The sequence below is a fragment of the Myxocyprinus asiaticus genome, chromosome 43, assembly GCF_019703515.2.
Source record: "Myxocyprinus asiaticus isolate MX2 ecotype Aquarium Trade chromosome 43, UBuf_Myxa_2, whole genome shotgun sequence".
NCBI classification, from domain to species: Eukaryota; Metazoa; Chordata; class Actinopteri; order Cypriniformes; family Catostomidae; genus Myxocyprinus; species Myxocyprinus asiaticus.
Window position 1 is genome coordinate 11311207 of NC_059386.1, and position 27245 is coordinate 11338451.

A 27245-nucleotide genomic window follows, 5' to 3' on the forward strand; every position below is an offset into this window, starting at 1 on the left:
AATTGCATATATCGTCCTGGTTACTTTCATAACCTCCGTTCCCTGATGGAGGGAACGAGATGTTGTGTCTATGTAGTGACACTAGGGGTCACTCTTGGGAGCCCCAAACACCTCTGCTTTTTGAAAAAAGGCCAATGGGAATTGGCGAGGGGAATTTGCATGCCACTCCCCTGGACACACGGGTATAAAAGGAGCTGGTATGCAACCACTCATTCAGGTTTTGTGCTTAGGAGCCAAAACAAGGTCCCGGCCATTTCAGCAGGTAGTTCAGTGTTGTGGCAAGAGGGACACAACGTCTCATTCCCTCCATCAAGGAACGGAGGTTACGAAAGTAACCAGGACTTTCCCTATCTGTCACTCACTCGACGTTGTGTCGATGTAGTGACACTAGGGGTCCCTATACCAAATGCCACAACTAGCTGAACTGTGTTATGTGGACTGGCGGTGCAAGGCGGGCAGACCGCTGTGTGCCTCATAGCCAGCGCACCAGGCCATCACGTAACCTCCCCCAGCACTCTTATGAGCGTCGAATGGTCCTTCAGGAACAAGTCAACTGCCCAACAAATAGAGACAGGCTAGCCCAGCCGTGGCCTCTTTTCCTCTTTTTTCTCCCCAAAAAGAGTGGAATTTGTTAACCGACTGGGGGCCATAAATGTCTGCGTCGGGGGGGGGGGGGGGGTATCACTCCCAAGGGGAAGACACCACGGAGTCCACACCCCGCCCTGAAAGGGGCTTTTTTGAGTGGAAATACGTCACATGGTCTTACCGAGTCTTGTCAGAAGTATGTCATGTGGAGAAGTCGCATGGTAGATCCTACCCGAGGGGGGAGGAGTTTCTACAAACATGGTGACCGGGGCAGAGGGGCCTCTGCCTAAGGAAGACGCAGTTTACCGACAGGGAAATGATTTAATGGTAAATATCACATGGGGTCACCTACGGGGAACCAGCACATGTGGAGCACCTACCCCAGTACAGGGCCTAATTACCACACGTACTGGGCTGGCAGCGAGTTTCTCCGCAAACTCATCTGCCACAGGGCTAAGGTGGAAAGTCATTCATTGTGAACACGACTGGGAGTCAAAAGCGCACATCTTCACCCCAAGGGAGGGGAGAGGCGCTATGTGCAAGCAGTACACCCGGAAAGCTGTCCCAGAACTTACCTGCTCATGCCTGACAATACACGGGACGAAACCGGCTCAACCCGGAGATTGTAGAACCTCGCAAAGGTGTTGGGTGTTGCTCAGCCCGCTGCTCTGCAGATGTCTGCCAAAGAGGCGCCACTGGTCAGGCCCAGGAGGCCGCTACACTCCTAGTAGAGCGGGCTCGTAACCCCACGGGGGGGCGGCACGTCCTGAGTGTGATATAGCATCACAATGGCATCAACGACCCAGTGGACGATCCTCTGTTTGGAGACAGCGCTTCCTTTCTGCTGTCCACCAAAGCAGACAAAGAGCTGCTCGGAGCTTCTAAAGCTCTGCATGCGATCCAAATAGATGCATAAAGCATGCACTGGACACAGCAACGCCAAGGCTGGGTCTGCCTCCTCCTGGGGTAGTGCTTTCAGGTTCACCACCTGATCCCTAAAAGGACCTTGGGCACATAGCCCGGTTGGGGTCTCAGGCTCACGTGAGAGTAACCTGGACCGAACTCCAGGCATGATTCGCTGACAGAGAACGCCTGCAGGTCCCCAACCCTCTTGATGGAAGTGAGCGCAGTCAGGAGGGCAGTCTTCAAATAGAGTACCTTTAGCTCAACTGACTCCAGGGGCTCAAAGGGAGTTCCCCGTAGACCCTGAAGGACTACAGAGAGGTCCCACGAGTGGATGAGGCGCAGTCTGGAGGGATTCAACCTCACCATCAACTGCATCATGATGTGGCGAAATGGTGGCCACATACACCTTCAAGATGGAGGGGGACAGCCGCCCCTCCAGGCTCTCCTGCAGGAAGGAAAGCACCGATCCGACTGCGCATCTCTGGGGGTCTTCGCGTCAGGAAGAACACCACTTAGTGAACAGACAACACTTCAAGGCATACAGGCACCTCATAGAGCGAGCCCTAGCCTGAGTGATCGTGTCTACCACCGCGGGTGGTAGGCCACTTAGGTCTTCCACGTCCCGTCCAAGGGCCAGACGTGGAGATTCCATGAGGTCTGAGAACCACGTCTGGGTGGGCCAGTAGGGTGCTACTAGGATGACCTGCTCCTCGTCCTCCCTGACCTTGCACACGGTCTGTGCAAGTAGGCTCACTGGGGGAAACACATATTTGCGTAATCCCGGGGGCCAGCTGTTTGCCAGCGTGTCTATACCGAGGGGTGCTTTGGTCAGGGCGTACCAAAGTGGACAGTGGGAGGATTCCTGGGAAGCAAACAGGTCTACCTGTGCCTCTCGACCAAATTGAGTCCAAATCAGCTGGACCACCTGGGGGTGGAGTCTCCACTCTCCCCTGAGTGTAGCCAGTTGTGACAGCGCATCCGCCACGGTGTTGAGGTCGCCCGGGATGTGAGTGGCTTGCAGCAACTTGTGGCACAGCTGACTCCAGAGGAGGAGATGGCAGGTGAGTTGTGACATGCAACGGGAGCGTAGACTGCATTGACAGTTGATGTATGCTACCGTCGCCATGTTGTCTGTCCGGACCAACACGTGCTTGCCCTGAATCAACAGCCAGAACCTCCGCAGGGCGAGCAGTACTGCCAACAACTCAAGGCAGTTGATGTGCCAACACAGCCACGGGCCAGTCCAGGAGCTGGCGGCTGTGTGCCCGTTGCATACGGCGCCCCAGCCTGTCTTGGAGGAACCACGACGCACCTGGAGACCTGCTCTAGCGGAACCCCTGCCCGTAGAAATGCAAGGTCGGTCCAAGAGCTGAAGAGGCGGTGACAGATTGGCGATGTATCCCGTGTCGCCATGCCCATCTTGGGACTTGAGTCTGAAGCCATTGCTGAAGCGGTCTCATATGCATCAACCCGAGCGGTGTGGCCACCGCTGAGGATGCCATATTCCCCAGGATCCTCTGAAAAATTTTCAGTGGAACTGCTGTCTTCTGTCTGAACGCCTTCAGACAGTTCAGCACTGACTGTGCGCGCTCATTCGTGAGGCGCACCATCATCGAGACCGAGTCCAACTCCAAGCCTAGAAAAGAGATGCTCTGAACCGGGGAGAGCTTGCTCTTTTCCCAGTTGACCCGAAGCCCCAGTCGGCTGAGGTGCGTGAGCACCAGGTCCCTGTGCGCACACAACACATCCCAAGAGTGAGCTAGGTTTAGCCAGTTGTCGAGATAATTGAGAATGCGGACGCCCACTTCCCTTAGCGGGGCAAGGGCTGCCTCTGCGACCTTTATGAAGACGTGAAGGGACAAGGAGAGGCCGAAGGGGAGGACCTTGTACTGGTACGCCCAGCCCTCGAAAGCAAACTGCAGGAAGGGTCAGTGTCGAGGTAAGACCGAGACGTGGAAGTACGCGTTCTTCAGGTCTACCGCGCGAACCAATCTTGATGCCGGACGGTCGCTAAAATGCGTTTTTGCGTCAGCATCTTCAACGGGAATCTGTGCAAGACCCGGTTCAGTAATCGCAGGTCCAAGACCGGCCACAACCCACTGCCTTTCTTCAGTACGATGAAGTAGGAGCTGTAAAACCCCTTCATCTCGGCCAGAGGGACAGGCTCTATCGCACCCTTCCGTAGAAGGGTAGCAATCTCCGCATGCAATGTAGTGGTGTTAACCAACCCGGCATGGGCATGTTTATGTGCCACAGCTGGGCACACAGGGGCGGGGGGTCTGCCGCTGGAGCGCCAAACCTGCCAAAATGTGATGGTGGTCATGATGACGGCCGTGCGCCCCTGACATGTGACCCAGGGAACAAGAAAACCACTCTTTTGTTTAAGTTTTGGGTACCGCAGCTTCTTGGGCATGCTGCAAAAAATGAAACAAAATATTTTCCTCCCAGCCCTCCACCGGGGGATGGAGTGGTCTGTCCACCAACTCCATAGAAGCGGGTCTCCTCATCCCTGGGTCGCCCGTCTCAGGGGCGCTTCGAAGCTTTCCTTGGGTTCTTGGCAGCCGGCTGTGAGACAGGGGGCATCTGCTTCCTGCGGTGGGTTCCACGCCGGGGCCGGGCCACAGGCTGCGGCAGAGCCGGTGCTGTTGATGCAGCAGGACGCCCTTGGTGACGAGCAGACGGGGTGCGGGGTCTTGAGCCGCGCTGGGACAGGATGTGCTGTATAACCTCTGTCTGATTCTTCACTGTCGAGAACTGCTTGGCGAAATCCTCGACGGTGTCGCCGAACAGGCTGACCTGGGAAATGGGGGCGTCAAGGAACCGTGCCTTGTCAGCCTATCTTATCTCGACCAGGTTGAGCCATAGGTGGCGCTCCTGGACCACCAGGGTGTACATCGCCTCCCCGAGAGACCACGCCGTGACCTTCATCACCCAGAGAGCAGCTCCTGCATCAATTCCCGGTCAGAACTACCCTCGTGCAGTTCTCTTAGCGCCTTGGCTTGGTGCACTTGCAGGAGAGCCATGGCATGCAGGGCGGAGACGGCCTGTCCAGCGGCACTGCAGGCCTCAGTCGCCAGAGACGACATAACCCTACAGGCGCTGGACAGGGGACTCAGGCGGCCCCGCCAGGTGGCGGCGCTTTGCGGGCACAGGTGCACCACAACTACTTTATCCACCTGGGGAATCGCCGAGTACCCCCTGGCAGCCCCACCATCGAGGGTAGTGAGAGCAGAGGAGCTCAGAGACCGGGTCCAGGCAGTGAAAGGTGCCCGCCATGACCTCGTGAGCTCCTCCTGCACCTCCGGGAAGAAAGGGACCTGGGTGGGATGCGGCCGTGAGTGCTGCTCTGGGTCCAGGAACCAATCGTCAGGCTGCGAGGGTTCAGGGGGTGGAGGGTTCCACTCCAGCCCAAAACACGCAGCCGCCCGGGCAAGCATGGCTGCCAGCTGCATGTCAGGCTACGACTGGGCAACCACACCCGAAGGTAGGAGCCCAGTCGAATCCTCAGCATCAGACTGGACAGCCCGCTCTCCGATGCGGCAATTGAGAGCTCATCCACTTTGCGAGCGCCGAAACAAAATTGCGAGCTCGCCCTGAGACGAGCTGGCGGTCTCATCCCAACAGGGCAAACGAGCATACTAGGGAATGGGAGGTCCGTAGGGAGTTACCCGGAGGAGTGGCTCCCATTGGGGTCCCCAAATCGCCCCCAATGCTAACCGATGCTGCCTCAAACTTGTAGGTAGAAGGAAAATATACTCTTTTAGTAGGAAGAATATACTCTTTTAGCTGCTGAAGCACCCAGGGGCGTTCTCTGCACTTCACCAGTGCAAGAGGGGGAGAAGCCGCTGTAATGTGCTGTAAATCCAACAGCTTTTCTAGGTGAATGGATCGGCAGAGTAATTCAGTTTGTAAACACAACCGCTTGGCTCCGAAGAGAAAATCTGAATGAGTGGTTGCATACCAGCTCCTTTTATACCCGTATGTCCGGGGGAGTGGCATGCAAATTCCACTTGCCAATTCCCATTGGCCTTTTTTCAAAAAGCAGAGGTGTTTGAGGCTCCCAAGAGCGACCCCTAGTGTCACTACATCGACACAACGTCGAGTGAGTGACAGATAGGGAACAATATTTACTGAGAAAGGCCTCCAAATAAAGATAATTTAGTATGTGATAATCAAAATAATTATAAATATAAGATAATACATATTATAATTTAGATAATAATTTAAATACATTACCTCTACAAACATACTGTAGCAGCAGATAAGGCACGTTGCCTGTACAAATGGAGTGCTGACTGCCCTATTGCCACATCAAGGTGGTATATCAAGCTTGAATTTGTCAGATAGTAGGCATACAGATCGGGGACATGATTGATTGCAATTTTTAATGCGTTATTTTTCGTATAGTTAATTGCACTAAAGTAACACATTAAACTGACAGCCCTAGTTTTCAAATGAAAACGAATTGGTGTGGACATGGCCTTAGGAAATGAATTGGAATTTTAAATTACATTATCAATTCAATTCCGAATGGCTCAAAAACCTGGAATTAAATTCACACAGGAAGCTCAGGAGATGCTACCAAACATGGCCACTTTGGGTGGCCCCCAGACAAACATTCACACTCATACTCTGTTAAATGTCTCAGTCTGTGCTGACTCAAATGTGATGTAATCCTCTTAAAAAAGCTCAGTGAACATTTAATTAACCATGGAATATGCGGTCCTCCCCTGCTTAAAGTTCTAGAGCCATATTTTCCAGTACCATGCTCAAGAAAGCTTTTATTTCCCCATTATAAAACCACCCAGTAGCTTCTCCATGGAAACTCGTTGTTGATGTCATTCTTCTCATAATAATGTTAGTATAAGCTGATGACAGTTCTACTTATGTGTGACCAGCAGCAGACGATTTTGACAATACAAATGTATCTTGTTTTCAACAAGTAAAAAGAAACTGTAACCACTTTAGATCCAATCACTGAAATCAGCTAATGTTAAAATTTCCAAATACAATGTTGATGGATAATGCTGGACTTGTAATTTCTAAGATGTTTTGTTCTGAGTGATTTTAATGCATTGCTATGGGGTTGCTAGGGTTTTCTGGGTGGTTGCTCACTGGCCCAAGTCAAAAGAGCCCACCCCCAAGTCTCTATGATATTCTGGTCCCTTGATACTGCTAAGACCAATGAAAGTCTATGGGATTTTTTCTCAGTTTTATTCTCTGTCAGGGGAAAATTGCATGTCTGATTGCTTGGAGAAGTAATAGCACACACCTCCTTAACAAGATGAATGACTTTTGTTTTATCTGCACAATCTAAGTTCTATACAGAAGTATGATTCAGAAAATCTAACCCGGGCTGGTCCAATTTCAATGTTCTGGAGAAATTTGACCAGGAAGTCAGTGATATGTTCCCAGGGATAGATGCTGTTGGAGCCATCCAACACTATGACAATGTCCATATCCTGCTTGCACTCTGAAACATAACACAAAGAAACAAATAAACCTAATGAGCACCTTCATTACAATTATACTTGTGAGAAAAATAAACAAATATCACATTACATACATGTAAATTCCAGAAGCAGCTGACTGCCAACAGCCACTAGTAGGTTTACATAGGAAACATATATTACACAGCTCAGTAAAAATCCAAATTTATGCTGTGCACATTTCATAAAATATATGATATGAAATGCACTGACCATGAAATAGAAAGTGACATACTGTACTGACATTGACCTTGTGTGACATGGTAAAGCTATGAATAACTGCAGCTTATGCTGTTTTTCCAATCAACTGAAGCATATGGAATGTATTTGACTTTTTATCAGAAATAAAGTTTAAAAGGAATTTTCCAGGTTCAACTCATTCAACAGCATTTGTCGCATAATGTTGATTACCATAACAAAAATATTTTGTCTCGTTCCGCGTTTATTTATATAAAAAAAGAAGCAGTGAGGCACTTACAATGGAAGTGAACGGGGCCCGTCCATAAACATTAAAATACACACTTTTTTAAAAGTATAGCCACAAGACGTAAACATTATACGTTAACATGATTTTAGTGTGATAGAACTGCTTACTAACCTTTTCTGTGTAAAATTATATCCGACGACATGACCCCGGTAAACTCCGTAATCTGGTAAATGCTGTAACGCTGGTAAATCCCTGATTTTATCACACTAAAATTATGTTAACACGTATAACCTCCTGAGACTCGAGCGTGACTGCTGTGTCCATTTTCCATTTCCCTTTTTTATTTGTAACTAGAAGCACCTAAAAACATGCAAAATAAAAAAAAACAAGAAAATAGTTTCTAGAGCAAATAGTTGTCCTAAAAATTGATGTCCACATATGTGGACAACAGGACTTAGTTGTGAAATTTTAAATAATAAAAAGCTATAGATTTTTTAAATTTTTTTATCAAATTGTTTATTATGTTTCCAGAGGTGTTGGTTATTCATGTTTTTAGACATTAAAGACATTACTGTTGATTTTCTGTAAAGTTGCTTTAGAACAATGTGTATTGGGAAAGCACAAATAAAAAAAACTATACAAATAAAAATGATTTGACTTTTATGTTACAATGTTTTTTTCTACTTTACTGCTTCAAAATCTCAATGATCTCTCTTTGGACTGTCAAACAAACAAATGATAGCCAGTGCTGAAGCATTTTACCAATCAGAAATTAGCATAATTCATTCTGATACAAGTAATGGGCAACATAGTCAAATCACTGCCAACCATGTTAAAATATAATTCTGAATCTATGTACTGATTATCATTGTCCCATGTCTGCCAAACATGTTGAGTGGTTCAAACATCATCTACAGCCTGAAACTGAACTTTTGTTCGAAAGTTTGGATTGAATGCACTTGGCTTCACAGGAAAGCTATAGGATGCCAACTTGCTCCCTATTTAGTGAATAACTTAACCTCCAGTGTGCTGTCTGCCTGCACTGGTCTCAGAACAGTTTGATATGCATCGTATTTTCATTCATCCAACTCCATATAAAGCCTCTGAGAGCAAAATTTTTTCTCAATGTGAAAATGTGCAGTAAATATAGGATTTTTCATGAAAACCTTGTGCTATTGTCCATTATAGTGTACACTGTGTTTAGCATCGTGGCGTTTCGCGATAAACAGCTAAAAAATGGCACCTTGGATGAAACTAGAGAATCTTTTGACTCAAGCATGTTTAAATGTAAAACTCAATTAGGTTTCTTACCAGATGTAGTTTTGTTGCCGTTTCTCACATAGACAAACTCTGTTGTGATCGGCGTCATGATGTTTTGTCACATGACTTCGTGCGTTGAAAATGTAACCCTTTACTGACAGCACAGTGTCTCCTGAACTGAGATCAGTCATTTTAAATTAAATTAAATTATGTGTTGCATATAGTGAAGCCAAAATACAACTTCCACGCATGTAGACGTGGGGTCGCATGAGGATAATGTTTACGTCTTGTGACTATACCATTTAAACAGTGAGTATTTTAATGTTTGTGGATTGGCCCTAATCACTTTCAATGTAAATGCCTCACTGCAGCACTTTTTGCTTTTTTTTTTTTTTTTTTTTTTTTTGCCAAAAGTATTTTTGGTGGCAATCAATATTATGCCCCAAATGCTGTCGATTGAGCTTAACTTGTATTGAGCATGAAACATTCCTTTAAAACATGTTATTATTACATGGCCCTCTGGAATACTAATTGGTCAATTGCAGCATTCTGCGGTAAATTTTTTTAGTATAAGGACTGCTAAACTGTATAATTGGCCACTGTCCCAAGCAACATCCCTAGCAAACTAATGAAATAATTTAAACTCAAATTAATATTTCATGTCCATTTATTTATTTGATAATTAGCCATGTAATAAGAGGGATAATATACAGTCAGCCAACCATTATAGCAAAATAAACCCGTAAATGGTGATACAACAGCGCTCCATGTCAGGGTCTTGATCATCCTTGCAGTAAATTAAAGCAATAAGCCCTTCGAGTCTGTGCTTATGTACAAAGTGAAGTGCCTAAAACCCCCTTACCTGTGGTAAAATAAGCCACTCAACTGGTAATCAGCTTATTGCTTTTATAAAATATCAGCAACATCAATGTCATTTATTAGTAATAAAAATTGGACTAAACAGTCCTTCTGAAAAATAATATAGCTCATCAGCTATAGGCTGTAGGCTTTTGGCGCATTAATATAGAAAGCTCTATGTTTATCGCATTTTACAGCTTCAGTTGCAACTCATCCAATCAGAATTTAGAGTCAGAACTATCCGTTTTATAATTTGCGACAATGTAAGTCATGTTGTATACTCTATATCTGACTACTAACTACCACAGTCAGGGACAGTCTTTCCTGGCTATATACTTCATACAATATGTGTATGTCTGTGTTTATGATGAGTCACTGGCTCTGTGGTGTGTTGGAACATGTCAACTCTCCTAAACAGTGTCCTAACATGGTCATACAGGGCAGGGAGGACAGGCAGTGGTTTACATGGCTGGAATGTGCTAATGTACACTCACACCACGTGAGTATCGTACCTCGTACAGTTGGAGCGATGGAGTTTAGGACTTTGAAAGAGGAACTAACATTGGAGCAGATCCCTGTGATGTACTGCTGCTTTCCACACATGTATCCATACTGAGGACCACAGGCCTGTCCAGGGAGAGAGAGAAACATTAGGGAAACAATATCGATTTAGAGAAGTTCTGTGCTATTTAATGTAGCCCTTTCTATTATAATTTGGGACCAATGAATGGGATTCTATTAGCATACTTTTAGGATTTTTGACTACTGGAAAAGCTGACTATTCATGAACTGCAATCACATATCAGACAATTTGGTCATAAAAATAAACCATTAAAAAATTCCCTACCAAAGACCAGCATGTCATTACGGGTCTATAATTACAAACGGAATGTTTCCATGAATCTATGCATTTTTGTGTAATATTTTAAAAAAAAGTCTGCTGTATTCAATGAGTACAGTGGCTAAAATAACTGAGCAAATACATCTGAAAATGTTTCCTACCAGAAATCCATTGCCATCTGGGTTAACCACCAGCGTCGTTCCCATAGTCATGTTTTCCTTTACTTCATGTATGTTAGGAATTGTTGTGTTTTCTGCAAGACAAAATAGACAAATAAGCAATCATATAAAAGTCTTATGAAAAGAATATCTAAACAAAAACTTCCTTTCATTTTCCGATAGGCGGATCATATGCTTTTGCCCATACATACTGTACAGACCTTAGAGAATGTCCTTATATTTTGTCTTCAAAAAAACAAAAGAAACTGCTTAGGTCCTTTATGTGGGGTGTAACTAATTTCCTCTGTAAGACTTAAGCAGTTTCCGAGGTGATTTTTTTTTTTTTTTTTTTGTCCTTTCCTGCTTCACAAACATTCCATGAACAAAACAAACGAAAGCCATTTATGGTCAACATTGTCCAGGCTTAAGTTAATATAATAATTGTGATTTTTAACACTAACATTGAGACAGATCTTTAATATTATGACTCATGAAGACCCACAGTTCCAAGAAAATAGAGAAAATGGAAAGATTGAGTGGAGATTTTTAATGGGATGGTTCACCAAATAATTTAAATTCTCTCATTATTTACTCACCCTCATGCAGAACATTGAAGGTCCAAAAAGCTTATTAAGGCAGTATAAAAGTAATCTATTATACTCTAGTTGTTTAATCCATGTCTTCAGAAGTGATATGATAGGTGTGGTTGAGAAACAGATAAATCCTTAAAGTCCTTTTTTACTATAAATCTCAAATTTCATTTTCAAATTCTTCTTTTGTTTTTGGCAATTCATATTCTTCAAACGTATTGCAACCTACTGGGCTGGGAGAAGAATTTATAGCAAAAAAGGACTTAATATTGATCTGTTTCTCACCCACACCTATCATATAGCTTCTGAAGATATAAATTAAACTACTGAAGTCATATGGATTACTTTTATGCTGCCTTTATGTGCTGTTTTGGAGCTTCAAAGTTTGGTCACCATTCAATTGCATTGTATGGACCTGCAGAGCTGAGATATTCTTCTAAAAATCTTTGTTTGTGTTCGGCAGAAGAAAGAAAGTCTCACACATCTAGGATGGCATGAAAGTGAGTAAATTATGAGAGTATTTTCATTTTTGGGTAAACTACCACTTTAAGTATTATCAGTTCTGGAGTCAGTATTCCTTTCGAATGCGTCTCATATTGAGGTAGCTCTCTAGAATAGCCTAATGAAAGACAACATGCAACATTGAGTTATCTGCTAAAGGATTTTATAATTATGCGTAAATTAGACATTCAAATTATTATTTTTTTGATCACTTCCTGTCTAGGCCTCCTCTGAGAGTCAGACATTCATGCAGTGGTTACACACACACACACACACACACACACACACACACACACACACACACACACACACACACACAGGCTAATGAGACTTACAAACAAATGGTCTTAGATTTGAATGTGCAGTAATGCAAAAATACTCCCTAACAATTAAAGGAATAGTTTGCTTAAAAGTAAAAAAAATAAATGTCAATATTTATGCACCTTCATTTAACTCACCATATTTTTTTCGTTGGAATACAAAAATGTAATTTTTTGAAGAATCTTTACGTAGCTCTTGCAATGCAATGGCTGTTCATAGACCATGACATTAAAGCAACAGTTCACCCAAAAATGTAAATGCTCTCATCATTTACTGTCCCTCATGCAATCCCAGATGTGTAAGACTTTCTTTCTTCTGCTGAACACAAATGAATATTTTTAGAAAAATATCTCAGTTACATAAAAGTAGTCCACGTGCTATATTCCAAGTATTTTGAAGCCGTATGATAGCGTTGTGTCAGAAGTTGTAATGGACGAGTCTAAAATATTCATATAAATATCCTGTTTCACTCGGAAATACGTCACAGTACAGAAGTCAAATGGGTTGCAAACGCCCTTTCATGTTGACTTCAAGGGTCTCTGAACTAGCTTGTTATTTTCTGGTCAATTTTTAAACTTTGCATTACAGCACTTCTAATGTTACTCACACCTTAAGAATGAATCACTCGTATTGTATCATACCTCATTTGTAAGCCGCTTAGGATAAAAACATTTGCTAAATAAATAAATGTAAATGTAATGTAAATGACCCATGAGTCAAGGCCAAAGTCCCTCTAGCCAGTTTCAGTGTGAACTGGTGTTGTATGCCATAGTTTTGAGCAAGAAACTCTACAGTCTTCTTTTCCTCTTCTTTTATTTTCAGAATAACTCCTCTAGAAAGGAGAAACTAGACACAGTTTCAGCTGCGAGACTTTCTCAGTGCATCTGTTAAAAGCTACAATCAGTTGGTAATAATGAAGCTAGTAGCACTCACACAATTGTCTGTAAAGGCTTCCTGAATGAAATTATCACACTAGATCCTGAATTTAGAAGGATGGAACTCAAAACCCTTTTTGTCCTTAAAGGTACCTTTATGTGGAATGCATTCCTTTGGTGACTATTAATAACTTGATTTTTTGACTGTCTAATCCTTTGGACAAAGCAACTTGTATACAGACTTTTAAGTGAAATGGCATTCATAATCAGGGGTGGTACTAGGATGTGATCTGGGAGGACCAGGGGGTGCTCCTCCTTGATAATTTATTTTGGGTTGGTCCCCCTTGATCGTATTTTGGCGTTGGTCTTGGGGGGCTTCAGAAATTTCAAGGGAGGCAAAAGGAAAATCTATGAGGGGCAATAAATGTCCACCCCCCTGTTTGAAACAGGATATTCAACTACAAAAAAATGTAGGCACATTTTTCCATTTCCATTGGGAAGTGATTGGATTGTGTAAAGTGTCTTTTTGTAATCTAGAGTTATTGAACGAGTCTAAATGATTTTTTGTGGTAATCACCATTATGCCACAAATGCTGTCAATTGAGCTTAACTTGTATTGAACCCGGAATGTTCCTTTAAGACTGGAAAGAAAATAGCACTATTCCAGCTATTTAATGGGGTCTTTAAGAAATGCACTAAAGAAGCTCTGGGAGTGAATGTCTGTGTACCATTTCCTCTCCCTGGAGGTGTTATTTTGAAAAATGTAGAACAAAGAAAAGAAGATTTGAGAAACTCATTCTAACTCATCCCAGGAAGATTTTACACCTCCTGTTTTGCACACTTATTTAAAGAGTACAAAAATGCTGTGCTGGTGCATGGTGTACTCCTCATCTGACATCCACTAGTAACCTTGAGCCATGCCACAGTGTTTGAAACTGTCTAAGTGGCAATTCAAGCAATATGACATCATTTTAGGACTACTGAGGTAATGCCCTTTCCTGCGACAGTTTCTGGTATACCACAGACACAGAATAAATAAAGACATAGGCAGTCAACAATCAGTAAATAGCCTACTGTGAATACAGACTAGGGGTACTCAGAAATTCACAAAAATAGTCTATGGGAAACTTGTACTCTAAGTACACACACACATACACACACACACACACACACAAAAACACATATTTACAGGAAGGCCACCTCTCACCTGACAAAAGGAACTTTTCACATCCAGTGTTTTTGTTTTGTCCAACAGGGCACCTGTAGACATCTCCAGTCCGTTTGGCTGGCTGTCCGGTCAAAGGAGAACCAATCAGAACCCTTGAGGGGAAAAAAAAGTAGTAGGGAAGTAGAGGGTGGGGTCATTTACAATATATTTATACATTCAGGCACACATTTAGGCCAGTGCGCTAGCACGCATAGGCAGACGTGAATTCTTGGCCAATGCATTGCAAGTGTGCAGTCACGCATGCGTTCATGTGTTACTGTAGAGGTAACAAACTTCAGTCCTCATGGGGGCAACAGAGTTACCTTCAAATGTCTGTGCCATTTAACCGTGTATGTTGTTATTCAGGTAGCTAGCTTTAAACATTTTGACTTTAACTAATTTGCATAACAAGATTCTTCTCAAACTGTTGCTTCACATGACAGTAGTTGACCTGAAAGTGAAAACTGGATGTAGAACAGCTTACACTAATATCCACTATAGCACTCCCTAGTGTTGTCACAGTACCAAAATTTCAGTAGTTGGTACCGATAACAGTGAAATTTCACGGTTCTCAATGGGTGCATCTCAATCAGCTCCCTAGTTCAGTAGTCAGGGCACTGAGTCGGCCATTTTTAGGATGGTCTCTTTGGCAAAATTGTTCCAGGGCATTGAAACGTTCGCTCCCTAAAAAATCCCACAATGCACCATAAAAACCAGAGAGCATCATTGCCGGAAACTTCGTCATGTCTTCTGAAGTCATGTGTACAAGTGTAAAATTATGAAGTCCAAGCCTTATTTTTTCTTTAAAAGAGATGTTTGTAATGAAAATGTCTTTTGTAATGTCTTTCATTCATAATTACCATGAAAGTGAAACAATCTTTTAAATATTTGAGTTGTTTAAAGAAGGTTTAAAATACACTCCTATATATTTTATTACTTTATTTATGACATTTATCTGTTATAATATCACTGTACTTCGAATATCTTCAACGAAAATGAATGATAGTGTCATTTATACAGCAATGTGCTGATTAATAACAGTGGCACTTGAATGCGCCTCGTTATCGTGATTGAGTCATAAGTGTCCCAATGTACAGTGGATGAACACCCTTACCAGTGCCCGAATTCGTGTTCACGATATACTGATTCACGACATAGAGAGCTAGGGAGCTGATTTAGACACAGAGGATATCAATTTGGATACTAAAGAAAAAATTTGCTAATATGATAATGTGCCATTGAACACACTCCTTTAGCCTATTTAAGTTAAATTTCAATGTAAATAATAATTTAAAAGATATGCATGTTTCCTTCAAGTGTTTATAACACTTGTTTGTTTTTAAGCAGGGCCCTACTGAAATCTGTTTTATTTATTCCCAAATCTTTTCCCTTTTTTTATTTTTATAATTTTTCTAGATTTCCGTGTTTTAAAGTTTAATTTAATTTCATAATAAAAAATGGGTGAGCATTTGAAAGCATTTGTGACACATATTCCCTGTGTTTTTGCTTAGACGTTTATTTTGAAATTTTTGTTTAGTTCCCCGTTCCTGTTTCCTGTTGATTTTGTTTCCCCAGGTGTTCCTCATTTCCTTGTTTGCCCATTTGTATTTAAGCCCTTGTTTCCCCTGGTTTCTTTATCAGTCTTCACATGTGTTGTCATGTTCTGTGCGTGGTTTTGTTTTATTCTGAGTACTTTGTTCGTTTATCTTTGGATTCCATTAAAAGCTGCATATAGATCCTCATTCCTCACCTGCCTCCTCACAATTTGAACTTTACTTTTTAAAGTAAAGTACCTAATTAAGTCGGTACTACCGGTACTGTAGAATCACTGGTATCTTTAAATCTTTTTTTATTTTAGTACCGACTTGGTACCGAATTACCTGTACTTTTGACAACACTAGCAACCCCCTGTGGCAACGTGTCCTTGCTTTGCGTTACATAATTGCTGTCTGCTATGTTTCAAAATGGAACAATACACAAAATCAAGCTTGTGTAGATGTGTTCCTGGAGTTTGAAATGTTTACATAGTGTGTTTCAGGAATTAATCTGTCCATGCATTCCCTGGGAATCAAACCCACAACTCTGGCATTGCTAGTGCCATGCTCTAGCAGTTCAACTACAAGAACACCATATGTCCGGACTATGAAAAAACTCTTGGGATTTGTGAGAAAGTTTAAGTTCACAGAGTCAAAGTTCAGTTGATTGATTCACTAGTTTTCCAGTGGGAAAGAAAAGCATAACATAAATATGCACTTGCTTATTTTTAATATTACAGTAAAATGGAACATATGTGAAATATCAGTACAAATTGGGAAAAAGTTGTTCTTTTTTTGTCACAAAAACAAAGATTTTCAAGTTAAGAAGTTTAAAGATGACATCGACAGATATATGGTGGGTTTTTACCGTTGAACTGCTCCGTGATTTATGTACTTTATAGTGAGATAACATTTGTGTTCCTTCGCTCCCAAGGTTATTTAGGTGTTACGTTCTGTGGTACATCTGAGTGCACTTAGCCGAACAGAGAACATTCGCCGTATACGGATTCTAATGGTGGTTTTTGACAACAGTGCTTAAACTAGACATACTTCTGTTAGCATGTAAACAACTCAAGTCATTAACATTCCTGTGCACAAATGGGCCTTGACGCTGTAGTGGATACAACCAGGAGCCCACGCAATCTTTCCTAGTTACAAATATGAACGTAGGCACTAGTCACTTCCCAGTTAATAAGGAATATATTTTAGCACTGACTTTAAAAGAATAGTTCACCCAAATCATTCAGTAGAAATACTGAAGATTTAAAAAAATATATATTTTATTAAAGAAGGTTGTAATCGATAGGATATTAGTACCCCAGAGCCTTAAATGTTAAAGAAAAGCCAATTTAAAGGAATTATCTCCCAAACATGAAAATTCAGTCATCATATACTCACCCTTATGTCATTCTAAATCTGGATGTTTTTCTCTCTTCCGTGGAACACAAAAGAAGTTGAGTTGTTGAGTGCTCTTTTGCATATGATGAAAATGAATGGGGGATGTTGAGCTTTAAAAATTAATCATGAAATTATCATAAAATTGTATGATACTTTCATGACTCCATACAACATGCTAGTGTATATTCAATGTCTTCTGAAGCCATACGATAGTTTTGCTAGTCTTCCACTCTGCCATGGCTTTAAAGTCTTATTTGCAGTCACGTAAATTCATATATGGCACATCAATGACAATCAGTCATGATAAACTCAAGAACCAATGAAGTTTGATGTCACTTACGCCGTATGGACCACTTTTTGTCATTTTTGGAGCTCAACATCCCCAGTCCCAATTTATTGAAAAGAGCCTAACAATCTGCCTAACATCTCCTTTTGTGTTCCATTAGGGTTAGGGTTAAGCCAAAAGTATACTTAGGTCAGAAGTGTACAGGACACGTGACGCAAATTTCATCATCAGCAAAGTGCTTGAGCACTGAACGCAGCCTGATTTTCTAACTGAATGTGCATGCGCCTGGAATTATTTGCACTAATTAGTGGGTCCACAAGGTGGAAACACTCACATTTTAGCTGTTGCTGTCACCAAGAAGGACTAGAAGATGTAATCTCTGGTAAACAGCTGGAGACAAATGTGGAAACAACAACAGTGGATGCACAAGTCAAGACGCGTGTGTGAAGAGGTTAGGAGATACCTACATTTGTATAACTCGAGTCTGAAACATAAACTCATCTTTATGTGTCTAAACTCCTGAGGAGAAATAGCCCAGTATCTCATAGCAGCTGTAGCGTGCATGCTCCAACCGCCTGTGTATGCGCGCACAGTAAAATTAAGTATACTATGACAGGCTCGCATCCGACTGTACTGTTTTTTAATTAAACTAAATACAATCATTTATAGTCTTCTCAATGGCTATCACTAGCTAACAGTTTCTATGTAAGATATTTTGCCACTTGTCGACTGGCTTCATCATGATAGATGAATGATTTTACTACAGCAAATTTTTAATTAAAACAGTAAGCCTTACAAAAAATAATCTATTGTATTCACAAAAATCCATCCAAATCAAGTCTATCCAACTAGCCTGAACATATCATTGGCAAGGTTTACAAGTCAATCAGGGCCACCTGTGAGAGGTTTATATGAAGCTGTCTTGAGGGTTTCACACCAGTTGAGGTGTTCTCTGGAGGTAAGAAATTAACCTTTACAAGCACTGCTAAAATGTGGCGCTTGAACAATTTAAAGAGGGGCCACGGATGTTTGATTTCACAAAGGATTTACTGAAAGGAGCTGTTAGATAAGGAATAATTCCCATTTGTTTATATGCTTAATGGAGAAAGCAGACCTGAGTATATTAGCTTGATTTCTTCATTAGAATAAAAGCAAGGGCCATAACAAAAGCAAGCTACATCAGTGGTGCTCAGAGTTTTACCATAGCAATTCTGGCATTATTATGGGATGGTTCTGTTTACCATTATATAACTATAGGTACAGTATTCTTTGACTGAAAAGAGGGAATGGCGGGTTTGAGGTGCACTGATTTATTACAAATGGTCAATGCAATCCCAAGCAATCTGGCATTATTATAAACATTAAAGACTTACCATTTTCCCTCACTGTTCTCAAATTGTTGGACGGTGTATCCGAACATGTCCTCCACTGGTCCACTAAACGACATCCTGTTCTTCTCGTCCACATTGAAACATAATAAACATGGCAGCAGCACTGTAACAAAAAGAGACATTTGATTTCATTGACCTCATATGGACCACCTATGATACGTCAGTGGTACTTTTAGGTCATTTTTGAAGCTAAATTCCCCACATAAGGACACAGTATCCTAATGCATAAAAATGAACTGGAAATAAATACAAAATAACTGGAAACTAGATGTTACATTTTCTGGCAAATTGTGAAAACAAACTAGCCAACATGATGCTGGGGTGTTCTGGTCAGGGCATTGCTATGTGATTGCTAAGGTGTTCTAAGTGGTTTTAGTGTGTTTCTATGTGGTTTTTAATGTGCTCTGGGCATTGCTAATTGGTTATTTACTTGTCTAAATGGCCCGCCTCAAGATATCTATGATAATCTGGTCCCTAAATATGTCTTAGGTACCTCCTTCAGTATAAGTCTATTGGATTTTTTGGCCTTTAATTATCAGAATGATTATAAATTGCACAATTTGAGTCATCATTCATTTTCAATTACACAAATAATCCAGAAACTGGTTACATGCCAATGTTTAATACTTAGGGGTTAGGGGTATTTGAAGTAATAGTGATAGAGCCTTAGCAAGAACAACATTTTTTTCAGTTATTTAGTATTTAAATAAGTTATTCAATATTTAGAATTAAATCATGCTTATAAAAATATACAATTATTATTAGTATTTTTTCCCTCAATAAACAAACAAAAAGTGTTCTATTTCCTTTTCTTTAAAGGAAAAAAATCCCCAAAATGGTCCCAGTTGTGCAGTGCATGCCCCGTTGTGTGGGAATCAATCATCTGTATTCTACGGGGAGCAATACATGTGAAGTAGGCTGAGGAATTTTGCGGAGCAATGTGGAGCAGCCATCCTGACCTCTTGGACAATGTCCTCTTCATTAATTCCACCAGAGTCTGTCATTTAGTACTGTATATAAAAGAAGAACTAAATATAGTGTTTAAATGCTCCATTGTGTCAATGCCACAGAGAGCCTTTTCACATGTTGTGAGCAATAGAATTCCAGTCATGATTTATTCAATTCTTGGATTTGGAAGGGAATTCTGAAGATAAACAAATCACTGTGGTGTTGAGGAGATTTCTGGATATGTGTGAGAACACAAAGAGACAGTAGCCAGTTGTACTCCCTTATGTCTGTTTTTGATAACAGTCATGTTCTGAGCAAATTAATGTATAATATGCAGGGCCGGCTAAGGGGTCACCTTTTGCACTAAAGGTCTTAGAGAGAGATTTGTGTGCACTGCTAATGCCATGTCTCAGCAGAGGAAACAGAGGAGGCAGTGTACTGTCTATAGGCTTGCCTTAAATGAATGTCCACAAGCAATCAACAGTAACTAAGCTTTCCAGCCAAGTTTCCAAACCCTGTTTCTACTGAGTCTTGCCTCTGAGGAGGGTGTGCATGATGGGTGACCATTTGAGAGACCAGAGGCCATTTATGTATTTTTTGTGTTTCAAGCTGTTCACCACTTACAGTTTTTTATTGTTATTGACAGGGGCGTAGTTTCCAGAGGGATGGAATAATCAAAATCAATAATCAAAACAAGCAAGTACAACCCCCCCCCACCAATATTTATACCATGATAAATGGAAACCCCCCCAATATTCAAGACCAATCTACGCCCTTGGTTATTGTTAATAATCAATCAGTTGTCATCTATTAACAATGACTGTAAATTAAAAAAATTACCAAAAAACATTTGTGATGAAGAATTAAGATGAAAAAAAAAGGTAACAACAAAGAAGAAACTAAAAAAGATGAACAAGAAGACCATAACAAATAAGAAGCTGAAGAAAATGAAGAAGAACAAGATGATTAATGAGATGAAGAAACCCACGGCAAATAAGAAGTAGCTAAGGACAAAGAAGAAAATAAAGAAAAACAATGTGAAGAAGACAAAGATCACTAAGAAGCTTAAGAGAATAGCCCACAATAAAGAAGAAATCAAAGAAGTGGCTAAGGAAGATGAAGACGAAGAAGAAGTGGAAGGCAAACAAGACCACGATGAAGAATATGCTGAAGAAAACAAACAAGACCACATCAAAGAGACTGAAGAAGGCGAAGAAGACCAGGATAAAAGAGAAGCTGAAGACTAAGAAGAGAATGAAGAAGAAGCTAAAGAAGATGAAAAAGAAAACCACAATGAAGAAGCTGAAGAAAATGAATAAGAAGACCAAGATGAAGAAGAAGATGAAGAAGACCACGATGAAGAAGATGAAGCTGAAGAAGATAAATAAGAAGACCACAATGAAGAAGCTGAAGACTAAGAAGAGCATGATGAAGAAGCTGAAGAAGCTGAAAATGAACAAGAAGACGAAGAAGACCACAATGAGGAAAAGCTGAAGAAGATGAAGAAGACAACAAAGAAGACAACGAAGAAGACGACAAACAACGAAGCAGAAACTGAAGAAGACAAAGAAGACCAAGATGAAGAAGCTGAAGAAAATAATACGATGAAGAAGACGAAGCTGAAGAAGATGAATAAGAAGACCATGGTGAAGAAGCTGAAGACTAAGAATACCATGAAAGAAGCTGAAGATGAAGAAGCAGCTGAAAATGAACAAGAAGACGAAGAACAAAATGAGGAAGAAGCTGAAGAAGACAATGAAAAGAAGAAACTGAAGAAGACGAAGAAAACAACAAAGAAACTGAAGATGAACAAGATGACCACAACAAAGAAGAAGCTGAAGAAGACAAAGACCACAACGAAGAGAAAGAAGTTGAAGATGAATAAGAAGACCATGGTGAAGAAGCTGAAGACTAAAAATACCATGACAAAGAAGCTGAAGATGAAGAAGCAGCTGAAAATGAACAAGAAGACAAAGAACAAAATGAGGAAGAAGCTGAAGAAGACAATGAAAAGAAGAAACTGAAGAAGACGAAGAAAACAACAAAGAAACTGAAGATGAACAAGATGACCACAACAAAGAAGAAGCTGAAGAAGACAAAGACCACAACGAAGAGAAAGAAGTTGAAGATGAATAAGAAGACCACAATGAAGAACATAAAGACAAAGAAAACCATGATAAAGAAGAATCTGAAGACAAAGTAGCAGAAGATGAACAAGAACACCATGATGAGATGATGATGAAAGACCACAACAAAGAAAAAGCCGAAGAAGACAAAGACCACAATAAAGAAGAGGCTGAAGAAGAAGCTGAAGAACACAATGAAGACTACAATTAAGAAGATGAATAAGAAGACCACAGTGAAGTAATTGAAGATGAAGAAGACCATGATGAAGAAGAAGCTGAACAAGACAAAGCTGAAAATGACAAAACTGAAGAAGACGAAAAACCACAATGAAGAAGAAGCTGAAGAATGAACAACAAAACTGCAACCAAGAAAAGACGTAAAGAAGAAGAACAACAAGAAGAAACATGCTCATTAGAAATGTGCAAATCCTTTATCATCCGGGGGGACTGCTGTTTTAATTTGAGTTGGATTTGCAAGTTAGATCTGCAGTCTAGACATGACCAATGTGTTTTGGAAAAGCAAGAAGACAAAGAACAAAAAGAATGTGAGGGAAAAACTGAAAAAAAATATAGAAGACGATGAAGAAGCTGAAGAAGACAAAAAAGAAGCTATTGAGAAGAAGACACAGAAGAAGCATGCTCATTAGAGACGTGACAACCTGTGTTTTTTTCTTGGCCTGGGGAACTGCAGTTATGTTTTCGGTCAGATTTGAAAGTTAGATAAACTGAACAAATTTCCTATGTAATCTACTGATTCTGTAAACATAGACATAGAGGGCCAAAGGCAAATGGTCAACCGGTTTCCTCCTCAACCACATCTATCTCCTCACAGACAAACACACACACACACACCCCATCCTCTAAACCTGGATAACTGACTCCTATTTTAATGAAGTGGGTGTTTGTAATGTGGGGCTGCGAGGAAAAGGGACAACTTCCTGCTGAGGTTGAATGCAGGACACACTCTGAGCACACAGTGAGCAAACGCTTTGCAAACACACTACAAATCATACACGCACAATGTTTATGCAAACACACAGACACACATGAATTCTCTGAGGATCTTGGGAATAAATGAAAAGAGGCACTAAAGACCCTCTTAGACCCTCTTGCCAGTTTCATTGGATTTCAACCATTCATTCAATCATGCTTTATTCATGTTAATAGTGAATGAGACTTTTTCACCCATCTATAGTAGGAACTGCAAAATCAGTCATGCAGCCCTGGGGCGGAAATCCAAGCCTTCTCCCAATAGACATGATCGATTTCAACTATGTCAGAGAAAATATTTGCTCAATTAGCTGATTCAAGATGGCCACCAGCCAAAGAGGCCTTTTGCATTGATCACAAATGGGGAAGATGCCCAGATACGTGGATTACGGCACTCCAAGAACAGATTTCATACTCAAGATTGAAGTTTAGAGAACAGCAGAATCCCTCCTAATCTTCAGCCAGATCTAGGAACCAGAATATCGTAGAAAGTTCGTGAATTGGGCCAGTAAGCAACCACCCAGAACACCCTAGAAACCACATATAAAAGTGCTTAAAACCACCCAGAAAATAGTGGTAAAATACGTGGCTACCACCCCTGGAGTTCGCTAGTTCGAATCCCAGGGCGTGCTGAGTGACTCCAGCCAGGTCTCCTAAGCAACCAAATTGGCCCGGTTGCTAGGGAGGGTAGAGTCACATGGAGTAACCTCCTCGTGGTCGCTATAATGTGGTTCATTCTCGGTGGGGCGCGTGGAGAGTTGAGCGCGGATGCACATGTCTCCGTGGCAACGCGCTCAACAAGCCACGTGATAAGATGCGCGGGTTGATGGTCTCAGAAGCGGAGGCAACTGAGATTCATCCTCCACCACCCGGATTGAGGCGAATCACTACATGACCACAAGGACTTAAAAAGCACACTGGGAATTGAGCATTCCAAACTGGGTGAAAAGGAAAAAAAAATACCTAGAAAACCTCCGCCAACCATATAGCAATGGTGAGGCAATCACCCACAACACCCTTTCGTAGCATTGTGGTGGCAAGTTCTACACAGGTAAGCACCACTCGCATTTCTTCAGAAAGTGAAAAGAAACAGTTTCTGTTAACATTGCATGACCATAGCAGTGTCACACATGACACTTAAGCACATCCTGTAAGTCACATTGGAGCATCTGCTAAACATCTTTAATGTTTTTGCAATTAGCACATTCACTCGAATGAGACAGGACATCCTTCACCTGTGCAAAATCAAACCAGACTCTGAGGGCGACATTGAGTGTGCTAATCATGCAAACCATATTCATCGAAAATTAGCCCAATTTAGCTATCCATAACAAATAGATCAATCAAAGTGTAATTGTTCCAAAGTTCATCTGGACTGAGATCTTGGATGAGATCTTGATTGATCAATTCAAGGGTCAGTCCTGCAGGAAAACTTTGTTCATTGACCCACCATCTAAAGTTGTACAACTTATGCCTTCTGCTAAATTAAGGGTAATAAATGGAATTATACAAATTATTACTGCTTTCAAACAGGTTTCCCACACCCTTTCCCCATCTGCCATTTTTTGGTCAAATGAGTAGTCCCTCTCCAAACTCATGTTATTGATTGACCCAATGTTGCTATGTTCAAACAAACTGAGCAATTTGGAAAGTGCCACCAAAGTCCTTTCAAGGCAATTCAGTCCACTCGGCAGCCATCTTGGAAACACTCCTGGGCAGCAATTTTCTATGGATACAAGTGGCATAAAAGTACAGCTTCTATCTACTTTAATGGAGAAAGACCAAAATCTCTAAAATGGTAGGTCAATATTATGATCAAATAACATATTTCAAATCAGCAGTAAATTTGACAACAGTGGTATCATAAACTGTGCTTTTTTAGCTCAAATCATGCTAAAAATGCTAATGCGCATGCACATTCTAGAGTTAACTGACAGCAATGTCTCCATCTAAAGGGTGATTAGCTTTTTTACCAGTAAGGTGGGTCTTCCTTTTCTTCATCTGCCATATTTGGTGTTCAAATATTTTCCATTCATTGTAATGCAATGGCCTGTCTCAGGCTAAACAGTCTCTGGTGACACAAAGACACAATGTTTACACTTTCCAACTTACAAATGGCTGGCTTATAGTTGTCTCTGAACATTAAAATGGGACAGGAGAGTATTTTAACATAAAAAATTACACATTATGGCAGAGATTGCTATGCTGTCTTACTTGTTGGAAGGGAGATATTCAATGAAGAGGAATTGCTGTAGGCTTGCAAAATGTTTCAGAAATCATGGCGTAAAAGGCGTCATTTGAATCTGGAGTGAAAAATCCATGCCAAACCATATCACAAGCTTTAACTCCAGTAGATTGATGACACTTCACAATGACGTAATCAGAATGCATCATCATCATGTACAAATGTTTGTAGCGCAAGTCTTTGGTATCTATGGTGATAGCTCTTTGAAGCTCTTTGAAGTGGTAAGCACAATGCTGATACTGCAGTCAAAGTCAAAGCTCATTAAATGACACTGTCTTCACTCTTTAGGTTTGGTCATGAGGCATATGACAATGCCAAAATGTTAACATTGTGGAGTTGTAAAACAAAACTGCAATCATCCAATGCCTGCAAAGTGTTGGATTTATCTATGCTAATATTCTTTCTAAATCAGTCCATTTGGCAGAGGGAGCTCTCGGTGATAATGAAAAATGACGCCTGTGCCAAGACATTGTCTGGCTCACACATGCTCTTGCATGACAAAGCAGATCTTAAGATAATCAAGTACATGCGTCTTATGCACTTCCTCTCCTTGTCTCTTTTTGTAAAACATATTTAGGAGTTGAGCTAATTTACCAGACTGAATTTAAGCCTTGAAATGCACTAAATGTAGAATGCACCTCTTTGGACACTAAATGCACAAAAAAGCACTTAATAAAGTTGCTAAAGCAATCATCAGTATTACTATTGCTCATATTTTTTATATATTTTACTGATAATTTTTCAAATCCCTACACAGTGTCCTAACCAGACGCGATGCTATAAGATTCCAGCGACAAGCAATCTGTCTGTCCACACTGAATGCGACATAATCACTGCTAATCAGAACATACAGTATTTGATGTTTAGTGTACTGTTATGAGATGCTGGAATTTGGACCAATGAGAGTTCACAATCACAGAGGGCGCGGCTACCGAAAAGAAACCAGGCTATCGTCAGAATTGCTCACTGCGGCTGGTTAGGACAAACTTTGATTAACATGGAAAAGATACGTTGTAACGCGCATCGCTTTGTTACGTCGTGTCTGGGTGTTTCAGAGACACAGGTTCTGGTCCATTCGAAACCAGGAAGTAAATGTGTTTACTGTGAGACATGGGCTGTGTTCAAAACCAGGAAAATGCTGCCTCCGGAGGCTGTATACGGAGGTAGGAAGGTAACAAGGCACGTCCGAATCCAATGTTCACGTCACATCCTGTTTGCTGAGATACCTTCATCTGATAAGATTTTTTTAAGGCAGCATAGATGTATCCTTCATTGCCTATCAAATGCCACAATCCTGTGCATGCGGATCCACAACGGTTGAGCTGAAGAAAGAAAATGTATGCCGAAGAGACAGTTGATAGCCAGTTTGTGTATAAATGTAAGTTGTTGTTTTTTTCGATTTTTTTCCAACTTTTGATTCCATTTTGTAAGGCTGGCACCAGAATGTCTACAACCAAAAGGCGCCATTTCCGGTAAAAGTCAAAGAACTCTGCGAGAATCAACATCATAGAACTCTCTCACAAAAGCTGAAATCTACACCGGAATATCACCACAGTGTGATAAATTGCAAATCACCTTGCTGCCCCCCCCTCTCTCTCCCCATTCTCCCCTTCATCAGCTCTGGACCAACACAAAAGACACAAGCTTTATATGTAAAAAAATATAACAAATACCATGAAAACAAAGAATGCAACTGTATGTGTTTGATATCATTTAAGAGGTCTCTGTGCGACTGGTATAGTGGTCTCTTTCCCATGTTGATAAAACTAATGGTAACAAAGTTATAAGGTCTTTGCCAAATACTGCATAATTCTGGAGGTGTCTCCCTCTCCTTGACCTACAATTGAAATTATCTCCTGTATGTTAACAAGGTTAAACTCCAGGAAGTCAAGAACACATTCACCCCCAAATCCTCATTGTTCAAAGGATAATACCATTTGGTACACAGTGTTTATTCTGTCTGGATATTTAAGGAAAGTTGGCAGGAAGCTCTAGGGATCTGTAAGCAGATCTCCCATGCTGTACCGCTGCATGTAGTTTTGTCAGGTATGTTTCTTTGACTTGTCTTTTATTTTTAGTAATGCTTGTTTATTCTGATCATGTGAAATTGGCTTTGATTTGAATTTCTGCAACAACGTTTTATATCCTACCTGACAAATAAATTGTTATTATTTGATTTATTCTGAATTCCTCTGAAATCATTACTGGAGCTTTAATATAGGAGGAAGCCATTTAAAGACTCTCAGTTTGAATTTAAACCACTCAGGACAACCAGGTAGGACAACCAGGTAGGATTTGAATTTCAATA

At 41.1% G+C, this 27245-nt stretch overlaps 1 protein-coding gene across 1 annotated transcript in view; it reads right to left on the reverse strand.

Moving 5' to 3' along the window:
- The window catches only part of itga1 (integrin, alpha 1), a 96170-nt gene that overhangs the window by 49841 nt on the left and 19084 nt on the right, over positions 1 to 27245 (reverse strand). Inside the window, exons 2-6 of the mRNA XM_051685387.1 lie at positions 18611 to 18731; positions 14019 to 14131; positions 10528 to 10619; positions 10038 to 10152; positions 6843 to 6964 (exon numbers count right to left, since the gene is read on the reverse strand). Coding sequence (XP_051541347.1) covers positions 6843 to 6964; positions 10038 to 10152; positions 10528 to 10619; positions 14019 to 14131; positions 18611 to 18731 — 563 coding nt within the window. The remainder of the gene's footprint in view (positions 1 to 6842; positions 6965 to 10037; positions 10153 to 10527; positions 10620 to 14018; positions 14132 to 18610; positions 18732 to 27245) is intronic.